The 23,106-nt window shown below is 36.6% G+C and overlaps 1 protein-coding gene across 2 annotated transcripts in view; it reads left to right on the top strand.

Annotated features, from left to right (window-relative positions):
- The first annotated feature begins 254 nt into the window (after nucleotides 1–254).
- Nucleotides 255–23,106, top strand: part of LRRC39 (leucine rich repeat containing 39) — a 28,872-nt gene continuing 6,020 nt past the window's right edge. For both annotated transcript variants that reach the window (XM_058303124.2, XM_058303125.2), the window contains exons 1-6: nucleotides 255–417; nucleotides 13,708–13,900; nucleotides 16,531–16,636; nucleotides 19,072–19,228; nucleotides 19,763–19,899; nucleotides 22,895–23,040. In XM_058303124.2, the coding sequence (XP_058159107.1) occupies nucleotides 13,752–13,900; nucleotides 16,531–16,636; nucleotides 19,072–19,228; nucleotides 19,763–19,899; nucleotides 22,895–23,040 (695 nt within the window). In that variant the 5' untranslated portion in view covers nucleotides 255–417; nucleotides 13,708–13,751. The remainder of the gene's footprint in view (nucleotides 418–13,707; nucleotides 13,901–16,530; nucleotides 16,637–19,071; nucleotides 19,229–19,762; nucleotides 19,900–22,894; nucleotides 23,041–23,106) is intronic.

Here is a 23,106-nt window from a genome sequence, read left to right on the forward strand (position 1 = left end):
ACGAGTGTTGTTGGGGGGGGGAGAGGGGGAGTGGGGGGATGGGGTTGAATGGGACCTCACATATATATTTTTAATGTAATATTATTACAAAGTCAATAAAAAATAAAAAAATTAAAAAAAAAAAGAAGTACTTTCACCTTATGTTTGTATAATGCCTCTAAAACAGTATTTTGCAGTTACAGAATGCACTCACATACATTACCAGTTACCCTTTCAACTGGAAGCCCCATGTGATTCTTGCTATTCTCAGCTGTGCCCATAAGCTAAAATTAGACCTGGGCTGACATTACATCTCACTTGGTTACAGCTTGTCTGACTATTTTAATCACTTCGAGTCTTCCCTGTAACCCTGTAACCCACTCTTAGCTGATAACCACTTTAATTGGGGAATGTCAGCTTCCGTATCCACCGGCAGTGGTAAGTATTTCTCAAAGACATTTTTTCCCCCATTCTTCACATATAAATTATTGCTGATGATGTCTTTAATTGTATCTATATTTGCTGGAAGGAAAGCAAACTTGGAATTGAATTTAAAAGTCTCTTTGGGGGTCATAATCACTCTTGTAATTGTCCTCCTCTGGAAGATAGATTTCCTGAGAAGAAGCACATCTACCGAGATTGTACTTCTTTGGTGTTCTTTCGACTTTGAGGAGCCAGCTTGCCTGTTCGTGTCACTGCTGTGCTAGCTTCATTGCTGTGCTGTGTGCATTTCTGCTAGGGTAGTAGTCAGGGCAGACACCACAACCCTGTGCTGGAGGCAGTAATACTTATATCATTATTGATTTCATTTCTTCTAAGGGAAAGTGGTAATTACAGGAAACTTGATGGCTGACCTAGTTAAAAGCAAATGAGGAATGGAATTAGCAAACGAACAGTTATGTATACCTAGTAAAATGCAAATATACATGTAGAAACTTACAAGGGATTTAAAATATGTATTTTATTATTTGATAAATAATGCAAGCTTGCTAAAATCTGAAACAGTAAGTTGTAGGTTGACTGTGATATGCCCGGTAGTTTTATCAGCATGTGTATCCTAGGTTTCTCGATTGCAAAAAGATCTCACAATCTATTCCTGAGTAAATTCTACTTAATACTTTTCTGCATATTGCCAATAAGAAATCAGTCTTGAAGTTTTAAACTTTCCCCCTCTGATACAGTTGTTTGTGGGCATACACACACACAAACATATTTTTAGTAAAAAAAAAAAAAAAAAATTTAGAAAGGGTTAATAATGAAAAGCAATATTCCCTAACCCAATCTTCTCTATCACAGTTATGCTCCCCAGAAGTAGCCATAGAAACTTCAAACAAATCTTTAAATCTCTACTTCTCGTTCCATAAAGTGTAGACAGTGTCTGTTGATCCCTGCCTCCCCACTATGGAGATAAAGATATTGGTTCCCCCATCTTCTCTTCTCCGTTTCCTTCTTCTATATTCTGGTAAAAGTACTTTTGTTTTTGTATTTTTAAGATGACTGGCATTTATATTCTGTTCTGTAATCATAAAAAGTCTCCCTTGCTATTTTTATAGGTTGATTTATTTTAAGAGTTGAAGATCAGTCTTTGTAGTATTATGGCTATGTAATTATGGGTTTGTTTTTTGCACAGGCAACATTTCTGTGTCAGTATCAATATCATAACCATTGTGCCAGTCAAACAACTTTAAAATAGGCTCATTTTTTTGCACTTCAATAATTGCATAAAAACAAGCCACCTTCTGTTGGATTTATATTTGTGTTCTTTTACTTTTTTTTTTAAGGAGGTACTGGGGCTTGAACCTAAGACCTTGTACATGGGAAGCAAGCACTCAACTATTCCCCTGGATTTAGAGTGCACTGTGCCTTTCTTTTTTTATTTTGATTTTTTGACATTAAAAAAAAATTTTTCCCCACCCCATTGTTTGTACTTGCTGTCTGCTCTCTGTGTTGGTCTTCTTTTTAGGAGGCACCAGGAATCAAACCTGGGGCCTCCCATGTGGGAGGAAGGTGCCTGATCCTTTGAGTCACCTCTATCCTCCACTTGTTGTGTTTCTCATTGTGTTTCTTTGTTGTGGCTCTTTGCTGAGTCATCTTGCTGGTCTCCTTTAGAAGGCACTGGGAACCAAACCTGAGACATCCCATGTGGTAGGTGGGAGGCCAACTCTTGAGGCACATCCACTTCCCTGTGCCTTTCTTATACAATGTCTCCTCAAACATATTTCTTGCTGCCTTTCTTTTTTCTTGTTGTGAGAAGAAATTTTGCCCGCAGAGAGCTGGTGCAGCAAGATGACGCAACAAAGGGAGGCAAGCAGACACAGAAGAGCGCGGCAGGTGGACATAGAGAGCAGACAGCAAGCAGGTGGCTAGGAGGGTGGAAAATTTTTTTAAAAATCTAAAATGAAAACATATCTGTAATGTCACACTATTGTTTTGTACCTCTCTCCCACTCCCAGTTCTTACTATTTCTTGAATCTCATTACTGGCTTCTATTTCAAACTCACTGACCACTGGTTTTAATCTAGAGTAATTCTTTATATTTGGACCCTGACTTTCTTGTACAGCTTTTTGTTTTTCCTGAAGGTTCAAATAGCTTTTCTTTTTTTTTTCCTTGTATTTTGCCTCCTTATTTTTTTACACTTCAATTATTTTCTCTATTCTATGGATCCTCCTCTTTCTAATTACTTTCTAGATCTGTTGAACTACTGATATCCCTGGGGATTCTCTTTGCCATTCTCCTTGAATGAATCCCAGATCTTTCAGTCTCTTGTTGTAGTCCCTGTACAATACATCTTTAAGTAATTCTTAAGAAATAGTTCACAGAAGGCAGACTTTCTGAGCTCTTGTGTGTGTGAAAACATTTTATTCTGTTTTCACATTTCATTGATGATTTGTGTATAGAATTTCAAATATAAAAGAATTGTCTCTCAGAACTTTGAAGGCATTGCACAGTTGGGGCCAATTCCTTTCCATGTTAACAGTTTTACTCACTGAAAACTGCCAGTACTACATGGTCCTAATTACTTGTTTTACATATAAGACCTCTCATCTTGCTCTATTTTTTAGGCCTGTCATGGTTAGTCTAAAACCTTTGTTCTTCAATATAAATTTTAGAATGTGCTTTTTAAGTTTGAAGAAAAACTCTACTGGGATTTATGTTGGAATTAAATCTTTATAGGGAATGAGTGGGTCCTTGTGAGGCCTTGAGGAGAAGAAACTATCATCTTTGTGTGTGTGTTTTTTAAATTTATTTATTTTTATTTATCCCTTATTTTTACCCCCCCCCCCCCCCCGCTCAGTTGTCTGCTTTCTGTGTCCATTTGCTGTGTGTTCTTCTGTGTTCACTTGTATTCTTGTCAGCGGCACCGGGAACCTGTGTCTTTTTGTTGCGTCATCTTGTTGTGTCAGCTCTCCGTGTGTGCGGCGCCACTCCTAGGCAGCTGCACTTCTTTCTCGCTGGGCGACTCTCCTTATGGGGCGCACTCCTTGCACATGGGGCTCCCCTCCGCGGGGGACACCCCTGCATGGTACAACATTTCTTGCACACATCAGCACTGCGCATGGCCAGCTGCACACGGGTCAAGGAAGCCAGCAGTTTGAACCGCGGACCTCCCATGTGGTAGGCGTTGAGCCAAATCTGCTTCCCTGGTGTTCTGTTTTAAAAAGTGTTCTCTACCCTAAGGACATAAGATAAATTATAGGGAAGCGGACTTGGCCCAATGGTTAGGGCATCCGTCTACCACATGGGAGGTCCGTGGTTCAAACCCCGGGCCTCCTTGACCCGTGTAGAGCTGGCCCATGTGCAGTGCTGATGCGCGCAAGGAGTGCCATGCCACGCAGGGGTGTCCCCTGCTTAGGGGAGCCCCACGTGCAAGGAGTGCACCCCATAAGGAGAGCCACCCAGCGTGAAAGAAAGTGCAGCCTGCCCAGGAATGGTGCCACACACACGGAGAGCTGACGCAGCAAGATGACGTAACAAAAAGAAACACAGATTCCCATGCCGCTGACAACAACAGAAGTGGACAAAAGAAGAACACGCAGCAAATGGACACAGAGAACAGACAACTGGGGTGGGGGGGTGGGGAAGGGGAGAGAAATAAATAAAAATAAATCTTTTTTTTAAAAAAAGATAAGTTATACCTTCTCCTAAAAGCTTTGTTATTATATTTTTACTTTTAGCTTCATTTTTAGGTCTGTAATCCTCCCGGAATTAATTTTAATTCCATATGGATATTCAACTGTCTAAATCGTTTTTGAAAAATCATTACCCCAATATTCTATAGTGCCCATGTAGGCAGATATAGATCTGTTTCTAGGTTTCCCTCTGCAGTTACTATGATGTGATTGTCTATTCTTGTGCAGCATAACACTATTACTATAGCTTTAAAAGAGATCCTGATAGACATAAAATAAGTCCCCCCACCTTTGCTTTCTTCTGCAATAATTTGGTTACTTTCTGTCCTTTGAGTTGTCATTAAATATTTGAATCTGCTTGTCAAATTCCCCTCTCATAACTTTCCAGTAGATTTTTATTGGAATTCTCCAAAGTTCAATATTGAGATAATTGACGTCTTTGCAGTATTGTCTCCATTGATGCATACAGTATATATCCCTCCATTTATTTAGACTTTCATTAATTTCACTCTGTTTTTAGTTTCCTATGTGGAGGCCTTACAACTTCTGTTAATTCTTAAGAAATTGATTTTTTTAATATGTTACTGAAAATGGTATCTTTTAAAGAATTTAATGGCTAAGAGTTGTTTTGCTGGAATATAGAAATACATGATTGATTTTTAAATATTGACTTTGTTTCCAACAAACTTGCTAAACACTCTTATTCTATATACTTATCTTAGATTTTCTTGGATTTTCTTGTATTTTTATATTTCTTTTATAATTGTACCTATAAAAATGACCTTTTATTTACTTCTTGTTATTCCTTATGCCTTTTCTTTTTCTTGGCTTATTGCAATGGGCAGAATCACCAGTACGATGTTGAATGGATATAAAGAGAGCAGGCATCTTTGTCTTATTCCCTATTCAAATGGAAAGTTTTCAGTGTTCATTATTAAGTAAAATGCTTTGTGTGTTAGTTTTTTTGTTTTTGTTTTTGTTTTTTATCGAGGTATCAGGGCTGGGGATTGAATCTGGAACCTCATATGTGGGAAGCTGGCTCTCAACCACTGAGCCACATTGGCTCCCCATGAGATGCTTTATGTAGGCTTTTAGTAATATACTTTATCAGGTTAAATAAATTACTTCCTATTTATAGTTTGGTGTGAGTCTTTTTAAAATAAATGAAGAGGTGTTTTTTATTTTACTGATGTGATTTTTGAATTTTATCTAATGATTATCTACATTTATGGCATGATCCTATGTTTCTTTCTCCTCTAATCTACTAATTTGAAATGTTATATTGATTTTTCAACATTAAGTAATCCTTGAATTCCTAGAATAAACTCAATATATATTACCAGATTTGACTTGTTAATATTTGGTTTAGAATTTTTTCCCATAATGTATGTATTAATTAGTGAGATTAGCCTGTATTTTGCTTTCTAGAACTATTCTTATTAGGGTTTGCTATCAAGTTAGGCTAATATTATTATCTGAATTAGGGAATATTCACTTATTTTATATTTCTGGAAGAGTTTATGCTAAATTAGTGTTTTTTCCCTTAAGTATTTGTTAGAATTTGACACCGAAGTCATATCTAACCTGGAGTTTTCTTTGTGTGGAAAATTTTAAATTATGGCTTCAATTTCTTTGATAGATATGAACTATTCAAGTTTTCTTTATCTTCTTGGGTTTTTATAAATTGTATTCTTCTAGAAACTTGTTCATTTCTACAAAATTTTGAATTCATAGGCAGACATTTTTCTTTTTATTCTTTAACTTCACTTTAAAGTTTATTGATCTGAACAAGTCCCTTTTTTGCTCCTGAAAATAGTTATTTGTGCCTTCTTTTTTGTTTGCTTACCCTATTAGTCTTTTGAATGAAACACACTTTATTGATCCTACTTATTATATTTATCATTTTTTATTTTACAGATTTATGCTTTAATCATTATTATTTCCTTTCTTCTATTCTGGGCTTCTGTTGTTTTCTTCTTTTTTTTTAAAGATTTATTTTATTTCTCTCCCCCTGCTCCACCCCGTTGTCTGCTCTCTGTGTCCATTCACTGTATGTTTTCTGTGTCTGCTTGCATTCTTGTCAGGCAGCACCAGGAATCTGTGTCTTTTTGTTGCATCATCTTGCTGGGTCAGCTCTCCATGTGTGCAGTGTCACTCCTGGGTGGGCTGCATTTTTCTGGTGGGGCAGCTTTCCTTGGTGGTGCACTCCTTGCATGTGGGGCACCCCTATGTGGGGGGGGGGTGCCCCTGCGTGGCACGGTACTCCTTGTGCACGGCAGCTCTACATGTGGGCCAGCTCACCATACGGGCCAGGAAGCCCTGGGTACCGAACCCTGGACCTCCTATATGGTAGGCGGATGCGCTAGCTGTTGAGTCATATCCTATTCCCATCTTTACTTAACTTCTTAAGATAGATATAAAAGTTTTAGCCTCCTTTTATTTCCTAGTATGAATAATGAGGGCTAAAAATTTTTCTCTAATTTCTCATTATTCACCCATACATTTTAATTTATGGGATTGTTGACATGATTCAGTTTAAAATGATTTATTTCCATTATGATAATTTCTTTAACTGTAGGTTATTTAGAAGTGTTTCTTAAATGAAAAGAAATGGGCTTTCTCTAGGTATCTTTTGCTATTGAGTTCTAGCAATTTTGCATTGTGTTCAGAAAAATAACTGCTATTTTAGGCCTTTGAAATTTGTTGAAACTTGCCCTATGATCCAGTATATGATTTTTTGGGGTAATTGTTCCATGAGTATTTGAAAAAAATATGTAATCTGCCATTGTGGGGTGCAGTGTTCTTTATATCTATTAGGTCAAGATTATTTTTGGGTTTCAAATTCCTCAATAGTCTTCCTACCTTTCAGATAGCTTATCTGTCTAATTACTGAGAAAAAATGGTTTAAACTTTCCCACTCCAATTCTGGACTTCTCTCTTTAATTCTGTCAATTTGCTTTGTATATTTTGAAGCCAAGTTATTAGGGACATATAATTTAAGGTTGCTTTCTCTTTCATGTGAATTAAAGCTTTAATTTTGAAGTTACCAAGTATTCCTGTAACACATTTTTTTTTGCCTTAAAATCTATTTTGTCTGCTATTAGTATATGGATACCAGCTTTCTTTTGGTTAATGTTCACATGGTATATCTGTTTTTATTCTTTAAAAACTTTTAAAAATTGAGATATAATTCACATACTATGAAATTCATCCTTTTAATGATTGTTTTTAGTACAATTTGTTTTTAGTACAATCAGAGTTGTGCAATCAGTGCTAGCTAATTCCTGAACATTTTCATCATCTGAAAAAGAAAACGCATATCTGTTAGCAGTCACTCCCCATTCCTCTCTCTACAAAGACCCTGGCAAATACTAACCTACTTTCTGTGTCTAAGTATTTGTCTAAAAGAACATTTCATGGGAATGGGGTCATACAATATGAGGCCTTTTGTATCTGACTTCTTTCACTTAGCATGTTTTACAGGCTTACCCATTTGTAGCACATATTAGTATGCCATTTCTCTTTACAACCAAACATTCCATCATATAAATATACCCCATTTTGATGATCTATTCATCAGTGATAGACATTTGGATAGTTTCACCTTTTGGCTAGTATGAATAATGCTACTATGAGCATTTATGAACAAGATTCTGTGTGAACATGTGATTCCAACCTCTTGGTTATACACCTAGGAGTGAATCTTTTTATATATTTGCATGATTCACTTTTATCTATCCTTATGTTTTAGGCATGCCTCTTGTGAACAGCACACATGATTTTGTTTTTAAAATTTATTCTGACAGTCTTTATTTATTATAGTATTTGGAGACTTTATCAATCAGGGAAGTATAAATTATGACCACAATATATTATCATTTTATACAGAAGTGTGTTGGTGAGGATGTGCATCAATGGGAGCTCCTATACAGAGCTAGTAAGAACACGAAAGGGCACAATCACTTTGGAAAACAATTTGTCACTATCCTGTAAACGTGACCATTCACATATATTATCCAGAAATTCTTCTAGGTACCTAATAGACACAATTCCACTTGAGCACCAAGAGAGGAGAACAAGAATTTAAAAACAATATTGGGAAACGGACTTGGCCCAGTGGTTAGGGCGTCCGTCTACCACATGGGAGGTCCGCGGTTCAAACCCCGGGCCTCCTTGACCCGTGTAGAGCTGGCCATGCGCAGGGCTGATTCGCGCAAGGAGTGCCCTGCCACACAGGGGTGTCCCCCGCGTAGGGGAGCCCCACCCGCAAGGAGTGCGCCCTGCAAGGAGAGCCGCCCAGTGTGAAGGAAAGAGCAGCCTGCCCAGGAATGGCGCCGCCCACACTTCCCGTGCCGCTGACGACAACAGAAGTGGACAAAGAAACAAGACGCAGCAAACAGACACAGAGAACAGACAACTGGGGGGGGGGAATTAAATAAATAAATAAATCTTTAAAAAGAAAAAAACCAATATTGCTCAAAATAGCAAAAATCTGGGACTCAAATATTCATTAAAATGGATAAATAGTGGCATTATTATTATTTTTTAGATTTTTTCTCTTCATTTTTAAAAAAAATGTTACATTAAAAAAATATGAGGTCCCCATATCCTCCCCACCCCCCTCACCCCACTCCTCCCACATCAATAACCTCTTTCATCATCGTGGCACATTCACTGCATTTGGTGAATACATTTTGGAGCACTGCTGCACCACATGGATAATGGTTTACATTGTAGTTTACGCTCTCCCCCAGTCCACCCTGTGGGCCCTGGCAAGACGTACAATGTCCAGCATCTGTCCCTGCAGTACCACCCAGGACAACTCCAAGTCCTGAAAATGCCCCCATAATTGTGGCATTATTTGACGATCATCTTGTATCAGCACATAAAGTGCTTCTTCCTTCTTTATGGAGCAATATAATTTCCCATGGTATGAATGTCCTATAATTTACTCATGGAATTTAGGTCATTTCCAATCTTTTGCTGTTATGGAAAATGCTACAATTAACAACTTTGTAATATATTATTTTACTTGCAAAAATATTTGCAGTATAAATTCCCATGTGAATGTGTATTTGTGATTTGGGTACATATTACCAAACTTCTCTCAATATACAAAACATAATAATGTATACTGCCAAGACCTGACACTCTCCTATGTTCGTATGTTGCCCATCCCTCCCCCCAATTTTTTGGGCAATATTACCCATCCACCCATCCTCAGCCCCCCTCAAACCTGCAAAGCCCCACCCAAAGGCAACCCCTTGCCCCCATTTTATCTCTTCTTTGTGCTCATACTTACTGCCAGCTCATCATAGATTCCACCCCTGCAGACGTCAGCTCACATCCTTCCTCCACCCCCCGATTTCCTGTAAGCCTATTTTCCAGTCTCTAGCTCTCTGAGGCAGCTTGTTTATTTCATATCATTGAGGTCATGTAGTATTTGTCTTTCAATGCCTGGGTTGCTTCACTCAACATAAGGTTCTCAAGATTCATCCATGTTATCACGTGTGTTTGTAGTGTATTTGTTCTTACAGCCGAGTAGTATTCCATTGTGTGTATATACCACATTTTATTGATCCACTCATCTGTTGATGGGCATTTGGGTTGATTCCAACTTTTGGCGATAGTGATCAATGCTGCTATGAACATTGGTGTACATATATTGGTTTGTGTCCTTGTTTTCAGTTCTGCTGGGTATATACCCAGCAGTGGTATTGCTGGGTCATATGGCAAATCTATGGTTAGTTTTTTGAGAAACTGCCAAACTGTCCTCCAGAATGGTTGGATCCTTCTGCATTCCCACCAGCAGTGGGTGAGCTGTATATTGTATATATGAATTACTGTGATCTAAGACTCTTGTGAAGAGAAGCTCAATAATTAGGAAAAAAGAAAAGAAAAAGATAGGATGTAGAATTTTTCTAAATCAATACATACTCTAGATCTAACCTTTAAACTCATCGCTATATTCCATTTTACTAGTAAGGGAAACTGACATTATATTGGGCTTCGCTTTATAGGAAATTTTGGATCACAGAGTGGTTCAACAATGGCGGTGGAGGAATACTGGTATGGGATGTTATTGACAGGCTATATATAGTTGACAGGGAGTTATACAGGGCATATGTCCAAGGTGCATGGTAATGTTTGGATATACTCATAGTGGAAACAATTAAAAACAACAGCTGGGGGGGTACTGGGTTCCTGGCCGGGGGTGCTCTGTTGTGGTCCCTAGGGAAGCGGCGGCAGTCCCCCAGGTGCAATGGTAAGAACCAGGAAGGAATGAGGGTCCAACAGTGGGCTCCTGATACTAATGACTATGCTTGTGAGCCTATACGCCTGAAATAAGAACAAGGCCTAAAGCAGCATTGTGCCTAGGAGTTTCCTCCTGACAGCTTTCATGTTACTCAAATGTGGCCAGTCTCAAAGCCAAACTCAGCATGTAGATGCAGTGCATTCCCCCCAGCATGGGACATGACACCCAGGGATGAGCCTCCCTGGCACCGAGGGATCACTACCAAATACCAGCTGAAGATGCAACTAGAAAATGACCTTGAATTAAAGGTTCAACGCGGATCAGCAGAATATCCCTGTCTACATATAATAACATGACTTTAAAATGCTGTTTGACCTAATGTAAGGGGGAAATGGAAAGGAGAAATGAGTTTATATGGCTATGAGTCTCTAAAAAAGAGTCTGGAGGTTGTCAGAAGGATTGCCCTTATACACACCAGAGCAGAGTCTCAGAGACAGATAAAGTAGATAAAACCCCAGGTATTGGTTCTTTTGAGGGCTAAAGAGACCCACGGGTTCTATGGTCATGGCAGATGGGGTTCACTGCCATGTCAGTTGGCCCTTCTTTGGAGCCGGTGTTTCTGCATGATGGAACTGGACTCAGATGGGATCTCTTTTCACAAGACTTTCATGCTACTTTACTGGAATTGTAGTTGGTGTTGGGGTTTAAGATATATTTAGGGGATTTGAATCTCTGGACTGACAATATGATAGCCATGCCCTGAACCTCAACAGACTTCAGCTCCTACACTCTGATTTTTTGGACTTACCCCACTCAGCTAACATGGAGTTGAAGAATGTCAACCACCATACCATGGAGCCTAGAGTGCCTACAACTGAAAGCAGGAGGATTGCATCCAGTATCCATGTGGAATCTAAGCCCCCTCTTGACATAGATGTGCAATGGGCACAACCAATCCAATGTCCACAGAGAAAATGTGGCATTGGTGTGGGAAGGGTGGCCATGGTGGCTGCTGGGTGTGGGGAATGGGAGGAAGAGATGAGATGTGGAGGCATTTTCGGGACTTGGAGTTGTCCTGGGTGTTGCTTCACGGACAATTATGAGACATTGTAGATCTCCCCAGGGCCCACTGGATGGAACGTGGGAGAGTGTGGGCTATGATGTGAACCATTAACTATGAGGTGCAGCGATGCCCAGAGATGTACTTACCAAATGCAATGGATGTTTCATGATGATGGGAGAGAGTGTTGCTATGGGGGGAGTGGGGGGTGGGGGGGTGGGGTTGAATGGGACTTCATATTTTTTGAATGTAATATTTTTTAAAAAATGAATAAAAAAAAAAGCAATTCCTGTATAAAGGTAAAGTATTGTAAATAAAAAAATAATAAAGATATTATTAGAAACCAAAATAAAATAAATAAAATAAAATAAAAACTTAATTCTTTTTTTTTTTTTTTTTTTTAAAGATTTATTTATTTATTTAATTTCCCCCCCCTCCCCTGGTTGTCTGTTCTTGGTGTCTATTTGTTGTGTCTTGTTTCTTTGTCTGCTTTTGTTTCTTTGTCCGCTTCTGTTGTCGTCAGCGGCACAGGAAGTGTGGGCGGCGCCATTCCTGGGCAGGCTGTACTTTCTTTTCACGCTGGGCGGCTTTCCTCACGGGCGCACTCCTTGCGCGTGGGGGCTCCCCCACGCGGGGGACACCCTTGTGTGGCACGGCACTCCTTGCGCGCATCAGCACTGCGCATGGCCAGCTCCACACGGGTCGAGGAGGCCCGGGGTTTGAACCGCGGACCTCCCATATGGTAGACGGACGCCCTAACCACTGGGCCAAAGTCCGTTTCCCAAAAAAAACTTAATTCTTTTAAAAAAAAATAATGTATCTCTGCCAGCATTAGTGTATAAAAGTGCCTGCTTCCCTGTGCTGTTCCAAGTTTCACTGCTTCCTTAACAAATTTATAGATTCTATTTATTTTCCTTGTAATATTTTTCTCCAGTATAATGTTAAATAGAAGTGGTATTGTGGACATTTTTTGTCTTCCTGATTTGGGAGAAAATAATTCAAAGAATTGTGAATCAAATTCTTTTATTATTGATAATTTATTTTGGTGAAAATCAAGACCATCATTTGTAATGACTGCAAAACCTCCCATCAAATGGGTCAACTATAACTTATATAACCATTCTCTTATTATTGGGATTTGTCCTTCATTTCTGAGATTCAGGTCACAAACCTTAATATTACATGTCCTTCTGCAATCTGCTTTACCCAAGAAAAAAACTTAAAGGCATGCACTGTATCTTCTCCAGGCACTCTATTTATGTGTTTTTTTTGGTTTTTATTTTTAAAGATTTATTTATTTCTCTCCCCTCCCCCCCACCACCCCGGTTGTCTGTTCTCTGTGTCTATTTGCTGCATCTTCTTTGTCCGCTTCTGTTGTCAGTGGCACAGGAATCTGTGTCTTTTTGTTGCGTCATCTTGTTGTCAGCTCTCCCTGTGTGCAGCACCATTCCTGGGCAGGCTGCACTTTCTTTCGTGCTGGGTGGCTCTCCTTACGGGGTGCACTCCTTGCGCATAGGGCTCCCCTATGGGGGACACCCCTGCGTGGCACAGCACTCCCTACACGCATCAGCATTGCGCATGGGCCAGCTCCACACGGGTCAAGGAGGCCCGGGGTTTGAACCGTGGATCTCCCATGGGGTAGACGGACGCCCTAACCACTGGGCCAAGTCCGCTTCCCTATATTTATGTTTTATAAAATAAATGGAATCATATAATATCTAGGACATTGTGTTTGGTTTCTTTCACTTAGCATAATGTTTGAATTTTTTAAAAATTATTTTATTTTTGTTAATTAGAGAAATTATAGGTTTACAGAAAAGTCATGTAAAAAATACAATGTTCCTATGTACTCCTTTATGGAATTATGCAGATAATGTAAATATCCCAAGATGCCAGTCTTATTTTATATATCCATTACTTCACCATTTTTCTATAATTGGACATTTAGGTTAGTTGTGGTCTTTTGTTTGTTTGTTATTGTGAATAATAATAAAGGAGGTAAACTTGGTAAATAGTCTCTCCTCTGCCATTTACTAGATATGAGACCTTGAGCAAATTGCCCATCTTCTTTAAGGCTCTGTTTCTGCATCTGTACATTACAGACATTAAAAGAACCTACATCATAGTGTTTTGAGGATTATTAAATTAGATATGACATAAAAGGTGTTTAAAATACTTTGGGGAATATTGGGAGTGTTCAACATATATTAGTTATCTCATGGTCACTATAAAACTAAATGAACATTCTGAAACATGTGGCTTTTTTCTCTGGTACTAACAGGTCCTTTCTGAGATGCCATCTGTGGTTCAGTTATTCAGAACTTAATGAAACTGGTGACTCTGTGGCAATGTGGCAAAATCATGACAGAAAATGTGGTTCACACCGGGGCTGTCAATGCTGTAAAGGAAGTTTGGGAAAAAAGAATAAAGAAACAAAATGAAGACCTGAAGCGAGAGAAGGAATTCCAACAGAAGTATGTCTATTAATTTGAATTAATGAATATTCATAATGCCATTGTTATTTTTAAAAGAGTATTTATTAGCACTTAGTTAAAACTAGCAAATAAATCAAGAATCTTTCCAAGTTATAAACTAGGAAAATAAAACTCCTATGAGTTATTTTTACTTATTTACCTTTTTATCGATTTAATAGTTTTATTTACTGAATACTCAAAATATGTATTTAAAGGAAATACCTGACTCAGTTAAGTGTCCTATGTGGTAGGGATTCCCCAAAATACAAGAGTCTATGTGTGAAAACAGTAGTTCTATAGGTCCTCATAAGACTCCAATACTTACTAAGTAATACTAAGGTGATTACTATCCTCAACTCTACTTTTCGGTGACCATATTTTGTACACTCTAGGATCTAAACCAATACCTGGCAGTAGAAGGTACTGTAGATTTTCACACAGCTTTTAATTTGAACTATACTTAAGTAGTATGGCTCCCATTCTCTCTGCCTTTTTAGTACCCTACCCACTTTCCTTATTGGATATCTCTAAAGTATTCTTCTTCTCTTACAAGAAGAGCCCGTTTCCTCAGATTCTACATGGCTCCCTGTAAGTCTTAATCATTAGGTCTTTTCCTAAACACTAAATGTTCTTAGATCAGTAGGATGCAGTCAGTAGCAAATATCTGATAAATTCAACTAAAAGTGCCTTAAAGGCTCAAGCATTCAGAGAAACTCTGAAGGCAAGGCAGGTACAAAGGTGGTTAATTGAAAGCCTCAGTATCTTTATATACACAGATTATTTTTATCACCTTCTGCTGCCAATCTCACGGTGTCAGCTTCATCCTCAGATTAGCTTCCCTCCATGTAACAAGATGACTGATGAGCTTTCAGGCATCACAGAGTCAGGCATCATTTGATGACAGCAGAAGAGTGGAGACTATTTTTCACATAAAGAATGAAGAAACCTTTCTCAGAGGCCTTCTAGCAAGCCATTCCTTCACTTCTCAATGGGCAGAGCTGGGTCATCTGTATACCCCTAATTTCATTACCTTTAGGGAAATGAGATTGCTTGATGGGTTTAGACGAATTAAGATTTATCCCTAGGTTATGTGGTAAAAAAATAAATACATGAAAATAATTGGTATTCTTCTAACAAAGAAAAGGAGAGAAAGGTTATTGATAAGCAACCATTTGCATCTGGATGGGGAGGGGCCATTCTTCCCAACCTAAGCCAATAAAGATGATAATGATGCTGACAATGACATAAATGTAGCAGTCACTTTTTATACACTTACTGTTTAGGAGGCACTGTGCTAAGTGCTTTATTTGCACTATATCACTTAATCCTTGCAACAATGCTAAGACATAGTATCCTAGTAAGGATTCTAGATTACATTGTGAGAGAAGGAAACACCATAACTTTTCTAGGGGAGTAATCCAGGGCTGGACTAGGACTTCACAGAATCAGAAATGTAGGTTTCTATCTTGTTGCTCAACTGTGCATGGCATACATTCCTAGTCACCTTGTGGGCCAAAACAGATACCACCTGTAACCATCACATTTGATTTCAGACAGAGGAAAGGAGAAAAGGGAAGGAGGAGGACACTTTAAGAAAGGTGCACACACTACTACTTTTGCTAATCCCTTGGCCAAAGCTTCACATGATCTATATCTAGCTGCATGGGAAGATGGTTAAATGAAGTCTTGTGCCCAGTTAAATTTAGTGGGTCTACTATTGAGGGAGAAGAGGAGTGACATATGTGGTGAAAATATGCTTTTGTAACACATAGGTACTATTATTTTTTTCAATTTTAAAGATGGAAAATTTGGAAGATGGGCTCAAGTCACTTGGTAAGGATCACACTGCTAGAAAATGTGGAAGTGGTATTCAAACCCAAGCCACATGCCTCAATAAGCATTATATTCACTTCAGGTCATATATTTCCCTAGACTGGCCCCTTATATATAAAGCTACTCCTGTGAGTTATGTTTATATTACACAGTTAGGATAAACTTGCCTTTGGAGTCGTCTCACAAATAGTATCATTTTTTTTTAAACTGTGGTCAGGAATCATGACTTGATTCTAAACTTGAATTTCACCTATATTACATGTGCCACTTTAAGAATCATTTAATTTCAGTTGCTTCAAGTTCTATGTAAAAAGAATAAATAAATGTGCATTATTGCCCCTACAGCCCCTTCTTTTTTTTTTTTACTTAATGATTATAACTTATTAGACTTGTGATCTAGCAAATGTAATTTCCAAAAGATAAGTCACATACCTCTATGATCATTAGGATTATGCCTACAATTTGTAGAGTTTTCTAAGAACCTTTCAGGGGAAAAAAATCAGAGGTCAATTATTAAGAAATTTACAGGGAAATAACTTCTCTCAATTGCCCAATAACACAATTCTAAGAATATATTAAAAACCTCTGAATTGTACATTTTAAAACTGTTATAAAAATCTGTGGAGGGTTATGTTTTTCAAAACTTAAAAATTTGGAATTTGTTGTACTAATCAAATTTATAATGGTTGCAAAATAAATTCTTATCTGATCTCTAGATACTATCAATCAAACAGTTGTCAAATATAGAAATGTGAATGTTATCTATGTCATTAACTATGAAATTCCTGGTGTCCTAGGCTAGTGCGGATCTGGGAAGAAAGAGTTAGCTTAACCAAACTAAAAGAAAAGGTCACCAGGGAAGATGGAAGAATTGTTCTGAAGATAGAAAAAGAAGAATGGAAGGTAAGCTTTATAGAAATGATATTCGATTTTCCACATTTTGCATTTTGTGGGAAAGCTGTGAGAATGATTCTGAGATTGTGTCATTAAATCTGCAATATTTAGGAATTCTCATTTAAAAAATAAACCAAATTAATTTGGGCAACATAAACAACTGCAAAAAAGCACAACTTCACAGTTTTTCTGTAAATATTCAGTGTTTCAACCTTGCCTATATGAAAGTCATTGGTAATATTTTCCTTAATAATCCTCAGAGGAATTCCCCATTTTTCATTTAAAAAAAAGATCATCTGCCTACTGGAAATCATTTAGCTTTCCCAAAGCAGATGCTCAATGAAAACTTCACAAAATGGAATCTTTCTCTCTTATACATGTACTGTTGTTTATTATATTAGGCATGCTCTAATTATTTTTATTTTTTAGAGCAGTTATAGGTTTCCAGAAAAATCATGCAGAATTCCCATAGACATTCCCCTCACACACATTGTTTTCCCTATTATTAACATTTTGCCTTGTGAATTACATTTTTTAAAAATAATTATTGAACCAACAATATTATGCTATGGACCAAAGTCCATGGTTTACATTAGGGTTCACTTTGTGCTGTACAGTTTATGCATTTAAAACAATTTTCTTGTGGTAACATATACAACATAAAATTTCCCATTTTACCACTTTTGAGTATACAATTCAGTGGTGTTAATTACATTCACATTGTTGTGCTACCTTCAACACCATCCATTACAATTCTTTTCCATCACCCCAAACAAAAGCTCCATATCTATTAAACATTAACTCCATATTCCTTACCCTGAAAGCAGCCCCTGGTAACCTGTATTCTATTTTCTGACTATGAACTTGCTTATTCTAGTTATTTACTATCAGTGAGATCCGACAATATTTGTCCTTTTGTGTCTGGCTTATTTCACTCAACATGATGTTTTCAAGAGTCACCCATGTTGTAGCATACATCAGAATTTAATTCTTTATAATAGCTGAATAATATTCCATGTATGTGTGTATCACATTTTGTATATCCACTCATCTATTATGGACACTTGGGTTGCTTCAATCTTTCGGCAATTGTGAGTAATGTCACTGTGGACATCAGTGTGCAAGTATCTGTTTGAGTCTCTGCTTTCTTTTGGGTCAATGTGGTAATTCTATACTTGTTTCTGAGGAACTGCCAAACTATTTTCTACTGAGGCTGCACCATTTTACATTCTTACCAACAATGAATATTTCTATTCCTTCACATCCTCTCCAAAACTTAATTTCTATTTAAAAAAATAGTTCTTGTAATGCGTATGAAGTGGTATCTTCTTTTGCAGTTTTGATTTGCATTTCCCTAATGACTAATGATGTTGAGCACCTTTCATGTGCATATTGGTCATCTGTATATCTTTTTTGAAGAAATGTGCATTTAAGTCTTTCTTTTACCCATTTTTAAATTGTCATTTGGTTTAGTTTCAAGACTTATTTATACAACTGGATCTTAAATCTTTATCAGATATATGGTTTCCAAATATTTTCTCCCATTCTGTAGATTGTGTTTTCACTTTGATAGTGTCCTTTGTGCACTAAAGTTTTTAATTTTGATGAAGTCCAATTTGTTTTGTTGTTGCTCATGCTTTTAGTATAAATTCTAAGAAACCATTGCCTAATACAACGTCTGGAAGATGTTCCTTTATGTCTTCTCATGTAAGTTTTATAATTTTTAAAAAATTCTTTTTGTCTTTATTTTTTAATGTTACATTAAAAAAGTATGAGGTCCCCATATACCTCCCCACCCCCAAGTTTTATAATTAAAGTTCTTATAGTTAGGTTTTTGACCAATTTTGTGCCAAATTTTATATATTGTGTGAAGTAGGGTTCCACTCTGTCTTTTGTGGCAGGCTCTAATTTTTACAAGGGCCTGTAACCCTTGATTCATTGTTGGTTTTTAGAGGTATATTTTGCCAAAAGGTAAGTTTCTTTGTTTTCTTTTCTGGACATTTAGGCTGAAAGGGAAAAAACATAGAATTCAATTAGTTGAAATTTTAAAAATACATAATCCTTTAAAACAGAAGAGGAAGAGATATTTGAATTATTTTTTTTTTCATTTCTCTATGATTTCAGTTAACTATCATATTCTCATTTTCAATAGCACATATACTCTAGGAAAACAATATAGGACTCCATGGGACTTGTCTATATATGTGCTATTGACTAAAACGTTTGTTTAATCTCTTATACTTGGGGCTTGAAGGTTTAGCAAAAAATTAGAGGTCTTCAAACTTAGAAGTAACACAAAACACTTGTAAAAATAATACATTAAGGTAATTTCCAAAGTGTTTTGAAAAGTCAGATATCTCTATAATCATATTAACTGTCACTGTGGCATGGTACTGAATTTAACTTAATGTAGTGACCCTGTCATTTCTTTTACTTGTGTTTAGGCCCTCCCTTCTTCTTTATTGAAACTGAATCAAATACAGGAATGGCAACTTCATAGAACTGGTTTGTTGAAAATTCCTGAATTCATTGGAAGATTCCAGAACCTCATTGTGTTAGATTTATCTCGAAACACAATTTCAGATATACCTCGAGGAATTGGTGAGGAAGACTGCTGTTGTTATGCTATTTTATCTACCTGCAAAAGTGATCTTAATTGAGAAATTTAAAAATACATGGAATAATCTCATTTTTACATGCTCGAGTCTTAAGAAAATTTTAGACATCTCATCTAAACGGAAGCTTCCAGGGAATTCAAGCTTTTGGATTTATTAGGGTGATTCAAGATGAAATTTCAATTCAAAAGTCTCTTTCAAATTCTGTGTAAACTCTGGAAGCAATATTTCTGGTTCACTTTTTCCTTTTTTGAAAAGACATTCTTCTCTAATGGGGATTTAAAGAAATCATATTGTTCAGAATATAGAGTAGATAAAGCAGAATGAAAGTATTATTTTGCCTATAGCACTGATAAATCTGGTCCATGTTTGAAGGACAGGATACAAACAAGGAAAAAGGAAGAAAACTAAGAACTCTGAGTTTGCCATTATGAAACTGGCAAGTATTATGCTATAATAGTTAAAAACTGTAAACATTATTTCATATCCATTAGTTCTCTATTGTGTATTATTTTTGTAGGACTGCTCACTAGACTTCAGGAACTGATTCTTAGCTACAACAAGATCAAAACTGTCCCCAAGGAACTAAGTAACTGTGCCAGCTTGGAGAAACTAGAACTTGCTGTTAACAGAGATATCTGTGACCTTCCACAAGAGGTCAGAAAGATACAAATATCTACAATTTTATTTTCCATCTATTAATGGCTTACTACCCAATTGTATGACCATTAAAAGCAAAGCTAATAAAGAAATGCTATGTATTTTATTTCAGAAAAAAGAATTGGCGAAAAGTATTTCCTAAAGTTATAAGCAAAACATATTTTTTTAAGTAAAGATATATTTAGCAAAAAAGTTACTTATTATCATAGAACTGACACCATTTGTTGACTAAACTGTGATCTTTTTGAAGACCGGAATGAGTGTTTTATTTATTTTTATATTCCAAGAACTGAGGTCAGAGCCTTGGTTGTATTAGTTACTTAATATAAAAAAAACACTTTTTGAATCAATAAGGGACCATAAGTTACAGATAATATGGTGACAGAAAAACTCTTTACTAGTTGGTTTTTATTGAGTAATCAGTTTTTGTTTTTTAATTTTTATTGTGGTAACATATATACCATACTAAACTTCCCAGAGAAGAAATGATGAGATGTAAATTCTTCAGTTTAAGAAATATGTTTCTTTGCTAGATTCCTAGGCTCTATTAAGTAAAAGCAAGACAATGGGTTTCGAAAGCCTTCAAACTTTGAAGAAAGAGATATATATATATATATACACACAGATATAGGCATTTGTATTGCTTTTAATGTTCTTAGGATCAGCAAATGAAAGGCTCATGGTGCCTTGCCTTGATAATAGTGACTTTGCCACTTAAGATATAATAATAGTAATAATACTCAAAATATTTTTTTCCCGCTTTATTTTGTTAAGTGTATTGGCTTATTTTGAAACTAGTAAACATATCACATACAGTTCTTGCAAGTAAAATGTAGCTTCAAAATAAATATTTCATCTTATAATAGTTCCATTATAATATAGTTATGGTCTTATTTAATGAAAATAATGATCACAGGGACAATTTTTTTAGTACCTACAAGAAAGCCAATACATATAATTTCTAATTCTTGTGAATTTTGTTTCTAGGGTTGGTTCTGTCATTAAAATTCTGCATGAATTTGGGGGTGTCTATTAAGCATATTACCTTAGTTTCTTTACTTATAATGGAACAACTACCGAACTGCGAATTTGATCCTGGAATTCTTTTTCAGAAAGTGTAACCCCTAAATAGCTGTGTGACTTTGGACACACCACTTAACATCACTAGGTCTTAATTTTCATATAAGCAGGATCAGGAATGGTAGAGTAATTTAAACATCTTTTCAATCTTCTAAAATTAAAGGGTTCTAGTACTACTGAGAATCCAGCAGAATCCTCTCTGAGCTATTAAATTAAATACTCTATGTATGCAAAAATAATTAGCAATATTTTATATTCCATTCTAAGAAACTTGAAAAATTTAAAAGTCTGATGACAATTCTGAAAAAGTGTTTTATTTATTGCTTGAATTCTAAAGGTAGAGTAATGGCATCCCTTGATAGGACCTTTCTGCTTTTTTTTTTTTTTTGCATTATCCACAAAACATTGTATTTCATACTCTTTTTATAGTATAAAAGTTGTAGAATGAATTTGAACATGCCCAGACAAAAATAAAGCATGGAAGGAAAAATAAAGCATGTGGCTCAATCAGGTGGACTCCTGTCTACCATATGGGAGGTTCTGGGTTCGCGTCCTGGGGCCTCCTTGTGAAGGCAGTCCCTCCTGCATGAAGCGGAGAGCCGCCAGCCCACAGGCGTTGCGGACAGCTGACTCAGCAAGGTGACGCAACAAAAAAGTGAGACAAGCAAAAACACAGAAGAGTGCTCAGCAAATGGACACAGAGAGCAGACAGCAAGCAAGATGCAAAGGGGGAGGGGAAATAAAATAAATAAAACATGGAACCTTCCTAGCTAAATGCAAAGATTTTATTTTCCTGACAAAGACAACTAAATTCTCACTTTTTAAAACATTCACTAGGGCATTATGTGGAAAAGAAGGAAAAGATTTTGTGGCTTTAGGTTCACAAAACTTTGCGTTCACATCATGGCTCCATCGTTTTCTAGTTACAAGGCCTCTTTGCTATTTTATCCAAATGGCATTCACCTTGTAGGCTTGTTGTCAAAATTATTTGTTAATTTAATATACAATGGTGAGCGATTCATGTGCTCAAAACTTTCTTAGCCTAGGTTTGGGGGACAGAGATAATTAAAGGTTATTTTAAAATGAATAAACTGGAGCTACATGCATCAACATGACTACATTTAAAAACAGAGAAAAAGCAAACTAAAGAAAGATAAGTATAGTGTCAATCTTTACATAAATTTTTAAAACTTATAAACTTACTAAATTGTTTATAAAAACATATACACATACACACACATAAATAGCAAAAAAAAAATATTAAAAACATGCATAGGAATGAAAGATACCAAATTCATTATAGTACAGTTACCCATGGAGAGGAAGAAGGGAGGAGTACATACAGGGCAGCAGTTTTATTTATATTTCCTTTCTTCAGCTGAGCACACTGGTATTTGTTTTATTATTTTCAATGATTTTCGATTGAGTTATTTCATTAGAATAAAAAAAGGATTACCAAATAGTAAATGCTATGATTGAGATAACATAAAGCTTGAGGTGCAAAGACAGAGGCTCAATAAAGGTAACTATTACTCTGAGGTTTGGCTTCTCTTGTAGAAATCTCAACTGCTGAATGAAAGAAAAACATAATATATTTATCTATTCCAGAAAATAAAGCATGCAAGTACTACTAAGCTTCTGTCAGGCAGATTCTGTAGACTCTGGTACTTGGATCTTTTTGAAGATATATTTCCTTTAGAGAGAATAACTTTCTATGAGATAGTTTTCATTTCCCCCGAGGGTCTTTTGGTTTCATTTTTACTTCAAATTTGTTCTGGATTAGTATGACTAAATAAGGCCCAAGTGTAATGTGAACATTCCTTGATGTGAAATTTCTCCACTACCAATTTGAGTCTTCTACTAGTTTACATTGTAGACACTTGTTTCTGAAAAGCCTTGCTTTGCTCTTCAGCTTAGCAATCTGTTGAAGCTTACTCACCTGGATTTGAGTATGAACCACTTTACTACCATCCCTCTTGCTGTGTTGAACATGCCTGCCCTTGAGTGGCTTGACATGGGAAGCAACAAACTCGAACAACTTCCTGATACCATAGAAAGGTAAAGTAACTTTTTATGCTACCAACAAATGTCTTGAAAACAGCTATGAAAATCAAAGCAAGCAAA

The sequence above is a fragment of the Dasypus novemcinctus genome, chromosome 9 (assembly GCF_030445035.2).
Source record: "Dasypus novemcinctus isolate mDasNov1 chromosome 9, mDasNov1.1.hap2, whole genome shotgun sequence".
NCBI lineage: Eukaryota > Metazoa > Chordata > Mammalia > Cingulata > Dasypodidae > Dasypus > Dasypus novemcinctus.